A 14,386-nucleotide genomic window follows, 5' to 3' on the forward strand; every position below is an offset into this window, starting at 1 on the left:
GTAAAAGAACTAAGAAACCAAGGCAATAACTTTCAAGTTCATAGCTTAGCTAAAGTGTTAAAAAATCACGTGATGCCTTACCGAATTAATATATAGCAATGTTTTGGTAAACTGCTTAGACCGTAAATATATAACAGCCATACTAATTTCGAAGATTTAGCCTACGTGAAGTGTTTTCCAATTTTAATTCTTTAATTTATTAAAGCATGCTTTCCGGATTGTCCTATATTTCCATTTTTGCAAAAAATAATATCAAAACTGAAAAATGTATTTTCGCCTTGCAAGACACGGCATGTTATCTTGAGCTGTCTTGGTATTGTCAAAGAGCGAAGAGCTGATCAAAAGGTACATCTTTGATATTTATTTCAAGTTATCATAATTGTACATTATTATTTGACCTGGTATGACATTTTAGAATAAAAGATCTGACCTTTTGCAACTAATGTTGGATGCGGAAATTTCTTGGTCTGCTATTAAAAACGCTTCTGGCGAAAATTTGACCGCTGGCAATGAATCGGAACAACAAGCAGGAAACAAAGTTGGTGAGTACATATCAATAAATACTTTTAGATTCTTCTATAACCATTATGAGGACCATGATTAGTTTAAATGCAAATTTTCTTTTTACACAATTCAATATGGGAATTTGTGTACACTATTTTTACTTAGTACGCAACCTCCCCCGGCGTTCGCCGTTTGTAGTAAAATGGTAAATGTTACATCTTTCGACCGTTAATATCATCCCCTCTCTGCCACTATTAATAATTTGGAAATTGAAGGCTAATAAGTTGGTCAATTGAATGACCTTTGGCGTTTTCTGACTTCAAATCTACAAACATTTTAAATTAAGAACATCTTGGTTGAAATGTTATTTTAAGCTATTGCAGATTATATTTGAACTACAATTACGATTCTAATAATAATTTTAAATTTTAAATAATATGTCAGTTTCGTACCATTCAAAATTTCAAATACAAGCGCCATAAATCTCCATATTAACACAATGACTAGTGTCCATTGTCTTCTACAGGAGGTCCGATACCTTCAGTGTAATTTTTAGCGCACCGCACGTATCTCACATACGGTGTTATTGATGCTACGCTAAGCTATCTTGACTAATGTTAGATACAGTGTTGGTTATGCTAGTTTTAACTATATTGGGTATTGCCTTATGGTTTTGGCGATTCTATATTGGTGGCTTTTGGAACTTATTTTTAATGGTGCCAACTTTCTTATACAGGTCGTTTGTTATTAAACCAATTCATTGATTGGAAGAAAAAGGTGGTGATAAGGATCGTTTCTAATGCACTTCGTTGTTTAGAAACTGCTGCTTTTAGTACAAATTCCTTCTAAGTGAATTAAATATTGTTCCTAAATAACTGGGTGATTGATTAAGCGTGGTAAAGTTACTCACCAGTTATCTAAAACTACCAAGTGCCAGTATTATTTTAAAGACAGAGTGATTGACTGGTTAGCATTACAAAACATTGGTGGTTTAGGTATGATTATTAGTTTTAAATACAGGGTGATTGAAATATTACTTTAAAAAATGGGCAAGGTGATTAATTAAGCGCGTTAATGGGTTTTTCTTTGAGTTAAAATTGCTCTTTGTTTGTAATAAGTAGTGGGTGAGTTTTGTACATGAATAAGTCAACACCCATTTTCAATGAAATTCCTCTTGGGTTTTTAAGTGTTGTGACCTTTGTCGTAATACTATATAGTTAGGGTCAAAATGAACATTATAAAGAATAAATAACGCTTTGGAATATAATTTTCAATTTGGTTGACGAATATGGATTTAATATGGGGTTAATGCAATGTGAAATGTATGTGGCGTTTTTGGCGGGACTGTAAGTTAAAAATGGATTGTTGGGTAATCTTCCAACTGAGCGGTAACGTTCATAATTAAGTTATCTAAGGAAATCGTTTATGATTTTAAATGAAAGTTAAAATTATTTTTTTAAATTAATTTTGTTAAAAATTTAACCCTGATGGCAATACCGCTGTCATGTCCAAAAATAATAATACTTAATTTAGCCCTGTTAGGGTATTCCATAGCTCCGTCATTAAATACTAAATACAAAAACTCGTTTTACCTAACCCTTAGTCAATTATATAATAATTTAAATGTAAATCATTAACAGGAACGTTTTTAAGAAAAAAACGTATTTTTATTTCCATTTTAACACAAATTTAGGGTTAGAAAGGAATTTTTCAAAATTATTATTGCTTAAAAGGATAATGAAAAAGAAGGTCCCAAAAATGTAGGTCCAATGTAAAAATGCCACCTAGTAAAAGAGGTCGCGAGTAATCGATGTTTGAAGAAACGAAGGTCTCGAAAGATGGAGGTCATTGGACTGAAAGTCCCGAGTAGGGGAGGTTGCGATTGACATCACTAGTAAGAGATGTAATTTGTAAAGCACGTCTATCGTAAGAAACTTCACTATGAAGGGGCGTCACTAGTAAGGAATGTCAATCGTAAGGAATATCACTCATTCGGAACGTCACTTGAAGGTATGTCACTCGTTAGGAATGTCACTCGTTAGAAGCGGCACTCGTTAGGAACGTCATTCGTAAGGAACGTCATTCGTAAGGAAAGTTACTCGTAAGGAGCGTCGCATTGAACACCACTCGTAAGCAACGTCATTGCAAGGAATGTCACTTGTATGGCAAGTCATTTGCAATGAACGCCACTCGTAATGAACGTCATTTGTAAGGAATGTCACTCGTAAGGAACGTCATTCGCAAGGAACGTCATTCGCAAGGTATTTCACTCGTAAGGAACGTAATTTGCAAAGAACGCCACTCGCAAGCAACGTCATTGCAAGGAATGTCACTTGTATGGCAAGTCATTTGCAATGAATGCCACTCGTAATGAACGTCATTTTCAAGGAACGTCACTCGTAAGGAATGTCATTCGCAAGGAACGTCACTCGGAAGAAACGTCAATCGTAAGGAACGTCGCTCGTAAGGAAAGTCATTAGTAAGGAACGTTACTCGTAAGGAGCGTTGCTCGCAAGGAACTTTACTTGTAAGGAACGTCACTCATAAGGAACGTCACTCATAAGGAACGTCATTTGCAAGGAGCGTCACTCGTAAGGAACGTATTCACAAGGAACGACATTTTTAACGAACATCATTCGAAAGAAACGTCATTCGTAAGGAACGTCAGTCGTGAGGCACGTCAGTCGTAAGGAACGTCACTTGCTAGGAATGTCATTCGCAAGGAACGCCTCTCGTAAGGAACGCCACTCGTAAGGAACGTCATTCGTAAGAAACGTCATTCGTAAGTAACGTCACTCGTTTGAAACGTCACTCTTTAGGAATGTCACTCGTTAGAAACGTCACTCGTTAGGAACGTCATTCGTAAGGAACGTCACTTGTAAGGAACTTTTCTAGTAAGGCACGTCATTCGTAAGGAACGTCATTCGTAAGGAAAGTTACTCGTAAGGAGCGTCGCATTGAACACCACTCGTAAGCAACGTCATTGCAAGGAATGTCACTTGTATGGCAAGTCATTTGCAATGAACGCCACTCGTAATGAACGTCATTTGTAAGGAATGTCACTCGTAAGGAACGTCATTCGCAAGGAACGTCATTCGCAAGGTATTTCACTCGTAAGGAACGTAATTTGCAAAGAACGCCACTCGCAAGCAACGTCATTGCAAGGAATGTCACTTGTATGGCAAGTCATTTGCAATGAATGCCACTCGTAATGAACGTCATTTTCAAGGAACGTCACTCGTAAGGAATGTCATTCGCAAGGAACGTCACTCGGAAGAAACGTCAATCGTAAGGAACGTCGCTCGTAAGGAAAGTCATTAGTAAGGAACGTTACTCGTAAGGAGCGTTGCTCGCAAGGAACTTTACTTGTAAGGAACGTCACTCATAAGGAACGTCATTTGCAAGGAGCGTCATTCGTAAGGAAAGTCACTCGTAAGGAACGTCGCTCGTAAGGAACGTCATTAGTAAGGAACGTTACTCGTAAGGAGCGTTGCTCGCAAGGAACTTTACTTCTAAGGAAAGTCACTTGTAAGGAACGTCACTCATAAGGAACGTCATTTGCAAGGAGCGTCACTCGTAAGGAACGTATTCAGAAGGAACGACATTTTTAACGAACATCATTCGAAAGAAACGTCATTCGTAAGGAACGTCAGTCGTGAGGCACGTCAGTCGTAAGGAACGTCACTTGCTAGGAATGTCATTCGCAAGGAACGCCTCTCGTAAGGAACGCCACTCGTAAGGAACGTCATTCGTAAGAAACGTCATTCGTAAGTAACGTCACTCGTTTGAAACGTCACTCTTTAGGAATGTCACTCGTTAGAAACGTCACTCGTTAGGAACGTCATTCGTAAGGAACGTCACTTGTAAGGAACTTTTCTGGTAAGGCACGTCATTCGTAAGGAACGTTACTCGTAAGGAGCGTCGCTCGTAAGGAACATTTCTTCTAAGGAAATCCATTTGTTAGGAACGTCACTCGTAAGGAACGTCATTTGCAAGGAACGTCACTCGTAAGGAACGTCATTCGCCAGGAACGTCATTTGTAATGAACGCCACTCGCAATGAACGTCATTTGCAAGGAACGTCACTCGTAACGAACGTCACTCGTAAGGAACACCACATGTAAGGAACGTCATTCGTAAAGAAAGACATTCGTAAGGAACAACATTCTTAACGAACATCATTCGAAAAAAACGTCATTCGCACGGAACGTCACCCGTAAGGAACGTCATTCGTAAGGAACGTCATTCGTAAGGAACGTCATTCGTAAGGAACGTCATTCGTAAGGAACGTCATTCGAAAGGAACGTCATTCGTAAGAAACGTCATTCGTAAGAAACGTCATTCGTAAGAAACTTCATTCGTAAGGAAAGTCATTCGTGGGGATTGTCATTCGTAAAGAACGTCATTCGTAAGGAACGTCATTCGTAATGAACGTCATTCGTAATGAACGTCATACGTAAAGAACGTCATTCGAAAGAAACGTCATTCGTAAGGAACGTCACTGGTAAGGAAAGTCACTCCTAAGGAACGTCATTCGTAAGGAACATCATTCGTAGGGAACGTCATTCGTAAGGAAAGTCACTCGTAAGGAGCGTCATTCGTAAGGAACGTCATTCATAAGGAACGTCATTCGTAAGCATAGGATCTCGTAAGGAACGTCATTCGTTAGCAACGTCACTCGTAAGGAAAGTCACTCGTTAGGAACGTCATTTGCAAGGAACGTCATTCGTAAGGAAAGTTACTCGTAAGGAGCGTCGCATTGAACACCACTCGTAAGCAACGTCATTGCAAGGAATGTCACTTGTATGGCAAGTCATTTGCAATGAACGCCACTCGTAATGAACGTCATTTGTAAGGAATGTCACTCGTTAGGAACGTCATTCGCAAGGAACGTCATTCGCAAGGTATTTCACTCGTAAGGAACGTCATTTGCAAAGAACGCCACTCGTAAGCAACATCATTGCAAGGAATGTCACTTGTATGGCAAGTCATTTGCAATGAATGCCACTCGTAATGAACGTCATTTTCAAGGAACGTCACTCGTAAGGAATGTCATTCGCAAGGAACGTCACTCGGAAGAAACGTCAATCGTAAGGAACGTCGCTCGTAAGGAACGTCGCTCGTAAGGAACGTCATTAGTAAGGAACGTTACTCGTAAGGAGCGTTGCTCGCAAGGAACTTTACTTCTAAGGAAAGTCACTTGTAAGGAACGTCACTCATAAGAAACGTCATTTGTAAGGAACGTCATTTGCAAGGAACGTCACTCGTAAGGAACGTATTCACAAGGAACGACATTTTTAACGAACATCATTCGAAAGAAACGTCATTCGTAAGGATCGTCAGTCATGACGCACGTCAGTCGTAAGGAACGTCACTTGCTAGGAATGTCATTCGCAAGGAACGCCTCTCGTAAGGAACGCCACTCGTAAGGAACGTCATTCGTAAGAAACGTCATTCGTAAGTAACGTAATTCGTAAGGAACGTCACTTGTAAGGAACGTCATTTGCAAGGAACGTCACTCGTAAGGAACGTCATTCGCCAGGAACGTCATTTGTAATGAACGCCACTCGCAATGAACGTCATTTGCCAGGAACGTCACTCGTAAGGAACGTCATTCGCCAGGAACGTCATTTGTAATGAACCCCACTCGCAAGGAATGTCATTTGCAAACACCGTCACTCGTAAGGAACTTCACTCTGTAGGAACGTCACTTGTAAGAAACGCCACTCGTAAGGAACGTCACTCGTAAGGAAAGTCACTCGTAAGGAACGTCATTCGTAAGGAACATCATTCGTAGGGAACGTCATTCGTAAGGAAAGTCACTCGTAAGGAGCGTCATTCGTAAGGAACGTCATTCATAAGGAACGTCATTCGTAAGCATAGGATCTCGTAAGGATCGTCATTCGTTAGCAACGTCACTCGTAAGGAAAGTCACTCGTTAGGAACGTCATTTGCAAGGAACGTCATTCGTAAGGAAAGTTACTCGTAAGGAGCGTCGCATTGAACACCACTCGTAAGCAACGTCATTGCAAGGAATGTCACTTGTATGGCAAGTCATTTGCAATGAACGCCACTCGTACTGAACGTCATTTGTAAGGAATGTCACTCGTTAGGAACGTCATTCGCAAGGAACGTCATTCGCAAGGTATTTCACTCGTAAGGAACGTCATTTGCAAAGAACGCCACTCGTAAGCAACATCATTGCAAGGAATGTCACTTGTATGGCAAGTCATTTGCAATGAATGCCACTCGTAATGAACGTCATTTTCAAGGAACGTCACTCGTAAGGAATGTCATTCGCAAGGAACGTCACTCGGAAGAAACGTCAATCGTAAGGAACGTCGCTCGTAAGGAACGTCATTAGTAAGGAACGTTACTCGTAAGGAGCGTTGCTCGCAAGGAACTTTACTTCTAAGGAAAGCCACTTGTAAGGAACGTCACTCATAAGAAACGTATTCACAAGGAACGACATTTTTAACGAACATCATTCGAAAGAAACGTCATTCGTAAGGATCGTCAGTCATGAGGCACGTCAGTCGTAAGGAACGTCACTTGCTAGGAATGTCATTCGCAAGGAACGCCTCTCGTAAGGAACGCCACTCGTAAGGAACGTCATTCGTAAGAAACGTCATTCGTAAGTAACGTCATTCGTAAGGAACGTCACTTGTAAGGAACGTCATTTGCAAGGAACGTCACTCGTAAGGAACGTCATTCGCCAGGAACGTCATTTGTAATGAACGCCACTCGCAATGAACGTCATTTGCCAGGAACGTCCCTCGTAAGGAACGTCATTCGCCAGGAACGTCATTTGTAATGAACGCCACTCGCAAGGAATGTCATTTGCAAAGAACGTCACTCGTAAGGAACTTCACTCTGTAGGAACGTCACTTGTAAGAAACGCCACTCGTAAGGAACGTCACTCGTAAGGAACGCCACTCATAAAAAACGTGACTCGTAAGGAACATCATTTGTAAGAAATGTCTATCAAAAGGAACGTCACATGTAAGGAACGTCATTCGTAAGGAAAGACATTCGTAAGGAACAACATTCTTAACGAACGTCATTCGAAAAAAACGTCATTCGCACGGAACGCCACTCGTAAGGAACGTCACCCGTAAGGAACGTCTCTCGGAAGGAACGTCATTCATAAGAAACGTCAATCGTAAGGAACCTCATTCGTAAGGAACGTCATTCGTAAGGAACGTCATTCGAAAGGAACGTCATTCGAAAGGAACGTCATTCGAAAGGAACGTCATTCGTAAGAAACGTCATTCGTAAGAAACGTCATTCGAAAGAAACTTCATTCGTAAGGAAAGTCATTCGTGGGGATTGTCCCCGTTCAAAAATCGTGTATATAATATCTATAGAAATATATAGAGGTTTATAGAAAGGCTATGGGACACCATAGGAATATCTTTTTCTATACAATTTTCGAAGAAAATACCACTAACTATTTTTTTGGGAAATGTTTATGGTTTAAAAACTTCAAATGTCTATAGATATTCCCAAAGTACTCTATAGGTTTTCGAGCTATCCCATCAAGCCCTTACAAAAATATGTTTATTGAAAACCCGAGTTTTATCTTTATAGTTTTCCTTGGTTTTTAATACTTTTCCTAGGTTATTTTAATGGTTTATCTTTGGCTTTTTAGTAGATTTTATTTCGATACTTGAGTTAATTTCTGAACCTTTTATTAAATAGATTATTTATATAGATTTACCAAATGTTTTGAAAACACTTCACTGGTAATTTTAGTCATTTTCTATATAATTTATTGTGTTTTTTGTTGTTAAAACACCAGTTTTTCACTGGTATATAGTGGAATTTCCGTAGAATTGGCCGTTTTTTTAAACAGCAATTATTCATTTGTAAATTTAGTGGAATTTCTACACGATTTACCAATTGTTTTTTTTAGAAAACAGCATAAGTAACCGGGTAGCGGGTTACAGATTTGGCTTGTTGAAATATACATCGCATAAACTGTATGAGCATCATCCTTTAAACACATTATTCGCCTAAATACATGTATCACAACAAACGGAAGAAACGATAATTAATAGCAAAGACCTGGGACTTATTATGTTGCAGACAGTGTGATGCTTTTTAAGAAAATACCCTCAACTTTACGTAATTAAGCAGCTTGTCGTGTATCAGAAATAAGGTGCATTTAATTGACTATGCACAGTGTTACCGGTCATAGCGTATAAATAGTCTTTGAATACAATTTTTCGGTCTCTACCGAAAGATATGATATCCAAGTCTCAAGGTCTCATTCGGAATATATGGTCTCAAGGTCTCCGTCGGAAGATTGGGTCACTTGGGTCTCCAAATCGCCGCTGGAAGAACTACTCTCCAGGTCTTTGCCGAAAGATCTTATCTCCGGGTATTCAGATCTCCGTCGGAAGGTCTGGCCACTAGGTCTACGTCGGTAGATCTCGTCTCCAGGTCTCCGATGGAATTTCTGTTCTGCAGGTCTCTACCGGAAAATCTGGTCGCCAGGAAGATCATCCTCTGACGGTTTCTGATATATAATTTCCACTTTGTTTTGGTAACAAGTCTCCGGTCTTTCGTCTTAACTGAAAGTCTTGGTTTCCGGTTTTTCAATAATTGTTTTTCTAAGTGAAATTTAATTTAATATTTGAAACCGTTTCGATTACTAATAGACTTTGGATCTTCTTAAAAATCAAGCCAGCGAAGGAGATTGTTCAGGCCTAGCATTTCGTATGAAATGTGGATGCTACGGTTCGACAGATCTGTCGTAATTTTTTATTTCTTTTGCATTTTACCGTTTGCATAAATTGAATCATTTGTTATGAATATTTATATCTCGAACTCAACGTTAGCTTCTCGGCCTTTTGGTTAAGGCAAAAGTGTAGTATCAGTGTTCTAAATACTCCTAATGAGGTTCACTTGGATGTTATTTGTTGTGGCATGTAGCCCAAGTCAATCTGAGCCCCTCAGCAAGCTGTTAAGAGTTTTCGTAAAAGGATATTATAATATTCAAAGAATTCTCTAACACACTCCAATTATCCAATTTAATTCTATAATAAAGCTATAAGAACTCTAATAAAATTCGAAAGTTATACTATAGATATTCTATACAGTTTTTCTATAGAAACAACCAATATAAACCTTTAGTGTTCTAAGATATTGTTAAGAACATCTTTCGATGGGTTATAATGTTTTCTGAAATAACATTCGGTAAATTCTATAGATTTTCTACTATAATTAACAGTAAAAAATTGGTGTTTTCTAAAACACAAATCAGCCCATTCTATAGAAATGCCACTATTTAAAATTGAAAATTTTCTATTTTCAAACAAAACACATTCGGTAAATTCTATAGAAATTTAACTATATTTACCAGTGCAAAAGGGTTTGTTTCCTCAAAAACCAATCAGATAATTCTATAGAGAAAACTTTAAAAGGGTTTTTTTTATAGAAAATTGACCCAATTTTCTAAAGAAAACCCATTGAAAAACCAAGGAAAAGCTATGGAGATAAAACGTGGGTTTTCTATAGACATATTTTTGTACGGGTCATTCGTTAAGAACGTCATTCGTAAGGAACGCCATTCGTAATGAACGTCATACGTAAAGAACGTCATTCGAAAGAAACGTCATTCGTAAGGAACGTAACTCGTAAGGAACGTCACTCGTAAGGAAAGTCACTCGTAAGGAACGTCATTCGTAGGGAACGTCATTCGTAAGGAAAGTCACTCGTAAGGAACGTCATTCGCAAGGAACGTCATTCGTAAGGAAAGTCACTCGTAAGGAGCGTCATTCGTAAGGAACGTCATTCATAAGGAACGTCATTCGTAAGCATAGGATCTCGTAAGGAACGTCATTCGTTAGCAACGTCACTCGTAAGGAAAGTCACTCGTAAGGAACGTCATTCGTAGGGAACGTCATTCGTAAGGAAAGTCACTCGTAAGGAGCGTCATTCGTAGGGAACGTCATTCGTAAGGAAAGTCACTCGTAAGGAACGTCATTCGCAAGGAACGTCATTCGTAAGGAAAGTCACTCGTAAGGAGCGTCATTCGTAAGGAACGTCATTCATAAGGAACGTCATTCGTAAGCATAGGATCTCGTAAGGAACGTCATTCGTTAGCAACGTCACTCGTAAGGAAAGTCACTCGTTAGGAACGTCATTTGCAAGGAACGTCATTCGCAAGTAATGTAAATTGTAATTAACGACAGTCGTAAGGAATTTAACTCGCAAGGAACGTCATTCTAAGAAACGCCACTCTAGTCCTTAAGATAGTGTTAGGTGATCAAAAGTATAATTCTATACAACTTTTCGAATATTTTTATTATTTTTCTATACTGAAATCAGTCATCATTGGTTTATTTGTATAACAAAGTACAAATTATAGGCAACGTTGGGAAGACCTAGATGGTAACGTCAAAATACGATTTCAGTTTAGCGTCTAAAGGAAACGTTAAAATTTTGTTTTTAAACAGATTTCATACATTGAATTATAATAAAACTGCTGTTATGAAGAATATCCTGAAAATAAAAACTGTATAACAAAACCGGACCACTTTGAGAGTTATTGTAAGGGTGACCAAAAATTTTATACAATATCCCTAAAGTATACGATTATGGGCCAAAATAAAATCTCCAAAATGTCCAAAATGTTTTTCACTAAAAACTCTCTTTACAGTCCTAATCAATTTCCATCGCTTCTTAGGCGTCATAAATTGATACACCGTAAGCTATATTATATTTTCCCCGGGGAAACTGAGCTTTTTCATATGCTTTTAGTATGTTTATTTAGTTAACGTACAATATGATTGAAAATTTGTTCCATTTTAAATTTAATATTCAAATTATATTGAAGACATTGTGTTTCTTATTATCAGTGATATTTTATTCTTTCATTTATCTCTAGTGGTGAACGATGTAACAGATGCTAATAAGAAATCCAAGTACTCCATGAGTGACTATGAAGTTGTCTCTAATACAATTATGTTTCTAATTGCTGGGTAAGTAAACATTTAATGTTTCATCTAACTTTACTGCAAAATAAGCCAGTTTATTATCTTAACGCGACCATCAATTTTATGAGTTAAGCTAATATTTCTGGTCTTGCTTCATTACATTTATGATTCCTTATCTTTTTTATTTAAGTTTGGCACTAACTAATAAACCAATTTGGTTAAGTTTCTTCGGATCCAAGAATAGGACTATTTACTGAGATACACTTGACCCAACATTTTTTAAATATTTAGCGGAAATTGGTAAAGATATACTTTACTCAGCAAAGTTATTCATAAAACAGATACATGTTAAAAAGTCATGAAATACAAGACAATACAGTTTGCTTGAAATTTTAAGACACGTTTAAGGGGTTACTTTTAATAAAAGGTTTTTAAAAGCAATTTCTGTGGCTAAAATGAAGACTTGTTTTATAAAATGTTATATATTTTATTTTGGGTTTAGTTATGAAACGACCAGTTCGACTCTTGGATATATGTCGCATGCTCTAATATCTAATCCTGAGGTTCAAGAGAAAGTTAGAGACGAAATTCGAGAGGTTGAAGCTGAATTTGTAAGTGATTACATTAGGCATTCTTCGAACACATTTCTGGGTGGCCTGATTTTATTAGTACCGTGACTTTACGGAGCCAGGTGGAGTGGTGGTGTGGTTAGCACTTTCGCCTCGCAAAAGAGAAGCTGGGTTCGATCCTAGTATGTGGCCCTGGGTGAAAACTCGGAAAATCTTCTTCTACGTTGAATTTGCAAGTTATCTCCCCCACTGGTTAAAGGGGTTTATACCCAAGTTCTTCTGTTTCCCCTTTTCATAAATCTTGTTAAGGTTAACGGTAATAGTAAATGCAGGGAGCTATAGGCTCACGTGGCATGGAGGGCTTTCCACCACCCTCTTACGCATTGTAACCGGGCCACCTGTTTAAAGGCATTAGAAAACGGTCGATAACTTCGCTCTAAGGTGGTGTTGATTATTATTATTCACTTATGGGATTGTTAAACGTTTGGGCGTACGATAGATGTTTTGTAAATGATCTTCTGCTGAAAGAAGCTTTCCAAAAAGGTATTTTCAATTGAAATACATTTTCGGTTAAAACATATCGCATTATTTTGGACAATTGTTTGTTTCCATTTCTTTCACTTCAAAATCAGCCAATAGCCTAATCAATTTACCTTATAATAATATTGTAGGGACCTTTAAAGTGAGCTTTGGTCAGTATATATACCGTTTTCTTATATTTTGATAAGTTCTTTATTTATTAATAAACAGACATGATATACAATCAAAACAAAAAAAACAATATCCTAGCGAGGGGTCAGGAAGGTACCTGCTTAACAAAGAGGTCACGTGGCCTCTCTGCACCGCGATGGCAATCAGTTTCAGAAAGAAAGCCACCAACGGAGTCTCGCCAGTGGCCTACCTGATCAGACGACCTATGGAATGGATCAAGGCCAGACCATCCCGGCCGAAAGACCAGAAAGTTTCGATTGCGACCGCAGTGAAAATAAACTGATTTTCCAAACCCGCGTTTATGGATTCCTTCCTTAGTTCAGCCTGGCTTTCCGTACAGAGGGCGCTGAAGAGAGAACCGCCAAGTTAGATGGGGCATGTAAAATCCTCGACCAAAGATTTTCCCCTGGTACCAAAGATATCTCGTCTGTTCGTCTCACCAGAATAGCAGCAGATGTAAGAGTGCGTTTTATTACGTCATTGACTGCACCGTGCCTACCAGAGTTTCTTTTGCAATTCAAACCATTAGTACCAAAGTAATACAGACTGCTACCGCAGTTGAAGGCGTGCGGAACACATATTTCGGCGCCAAACCAAAGTATACCCTGGGACGGCGAAGGAAGGGCTTTAAGCCTGCAGCCAGAGTCTGCAGAGCTGACAGAGGCTTTGTCCCGGTCACTGGATGCATGGACGGAGATCCATGTGAAGGATATTTCGACTAGTGGAGCCTCCTACTGAGTTAAAGCATCGCGAAAATACAAGTCATTAGAGTCAATAGAGACAGGGAAAATATCGAGAACTAAGGTCTCCAAGTGGAAACCGACGAGAGTAAAGAGGAGAGGCATGCTAAGAAGCAAAGCCGAGACCCAGGCCCCCTTGATAAGCGGGAAACGACAATTGTAACCAAGTAGCCTGGTTCATTAGCGATTGTCTTCGGACTCAAAGGAAAAATCCGTGTGGACAAACCCCGAAGGTTGACTACTTCTGTGGGGCGAGAAGGTGGCGGCATCGTTGGGAGCGAAAGAAACATCGGAGCAGACGAACCGCTCCTGTAACATAGGAACAGACTAACATCGCAGTCGGATAACATGACTTTGAAGAATTACGAGCCCATCACGGAACGGGTTGATGTTTTCTTTAACACGCGTAGCGAGGAGGCGGGCTTCCCTTCGGCAGCAACGGGAACCAAAACAAAATGGCCAAAGAGGAAACCGAATTCTCACTGGTAACCGAATTGATGATATTAGAAAGGCAACTGGCGGCTAAATTTCGGGAACCATTTCGAATACGAAGCACAGCAGACCGAGATAATATTAAAATGGCAGGTAGGCTCACGATTGAATCGTTATGAAATTTGGAAAGCGAGTCAACAAAATCATCGGGGCCTGGTTTAAGTGACGGTTTAACACCGGTTGAGGACCGTTTATAGTGACTGTTTTAACTTTTAAAATGTTTACCTCTATGCAAAAAACCGATTAAATAGACTGATAAGCGATATGGAAAAATATAACAATAAATTTAAGACATTTAATATGGTTTAGAATAATTATACAAAAAAAAGAAACCGTAGCGTATCCAGCAATAGCTAGACTCAGACATACGAGATACCAAACTCGGACAGACGAATACCATCGCACAAATAGATCGAACATGGAAAAAC

At 39.0% G+C, this 14,386-nt stretch overlaps 1 protein-coding gene across 1 annotated transcript in view; it reads left to right on the top strand.

Annotated features, from left to right (window-relative positions):
* Positions 1-14,386, top strand: part of LOC149944367 (cytochrome P450 3A11-like) — a 59,307-nt gene that overhangs the window by 38,155 nt on the left and 6,766 nt on the right. The window contains exons 5-8 of the mRNA XM_090176326.1: positions 206-345; positions 416-542; positions 11,398-11,491; positions 11,949-12,057. Coding sequence (XP_090032452.1) covers positions 206-345; positions 416-542; positions 11,398-11,491; positions 11,949-12,057 — 470 coding nt within the window. The remainder of the gene's footprint in view (positions 1-205; positions 346-415; positions 543-11,397; positions 11,492-11,948; positions 12,058-14,386) is intronic.

The sequence above is a fragment of the Leiobunum rupestre genome, chromosome 5 (assembly GCF_980474605.1).
Source record: "Leiobunum rupestre chromosome 5, qqLeiRupe1.1.hap1, whole genome shotgun sequence".
Taxonomy (NCBI): Eukaryota; Metazoa; Arthropoda; class Arachnida; order Opiliones; family Sclerosomatidae; genus Leiobunum; species Leiobunum rupestre.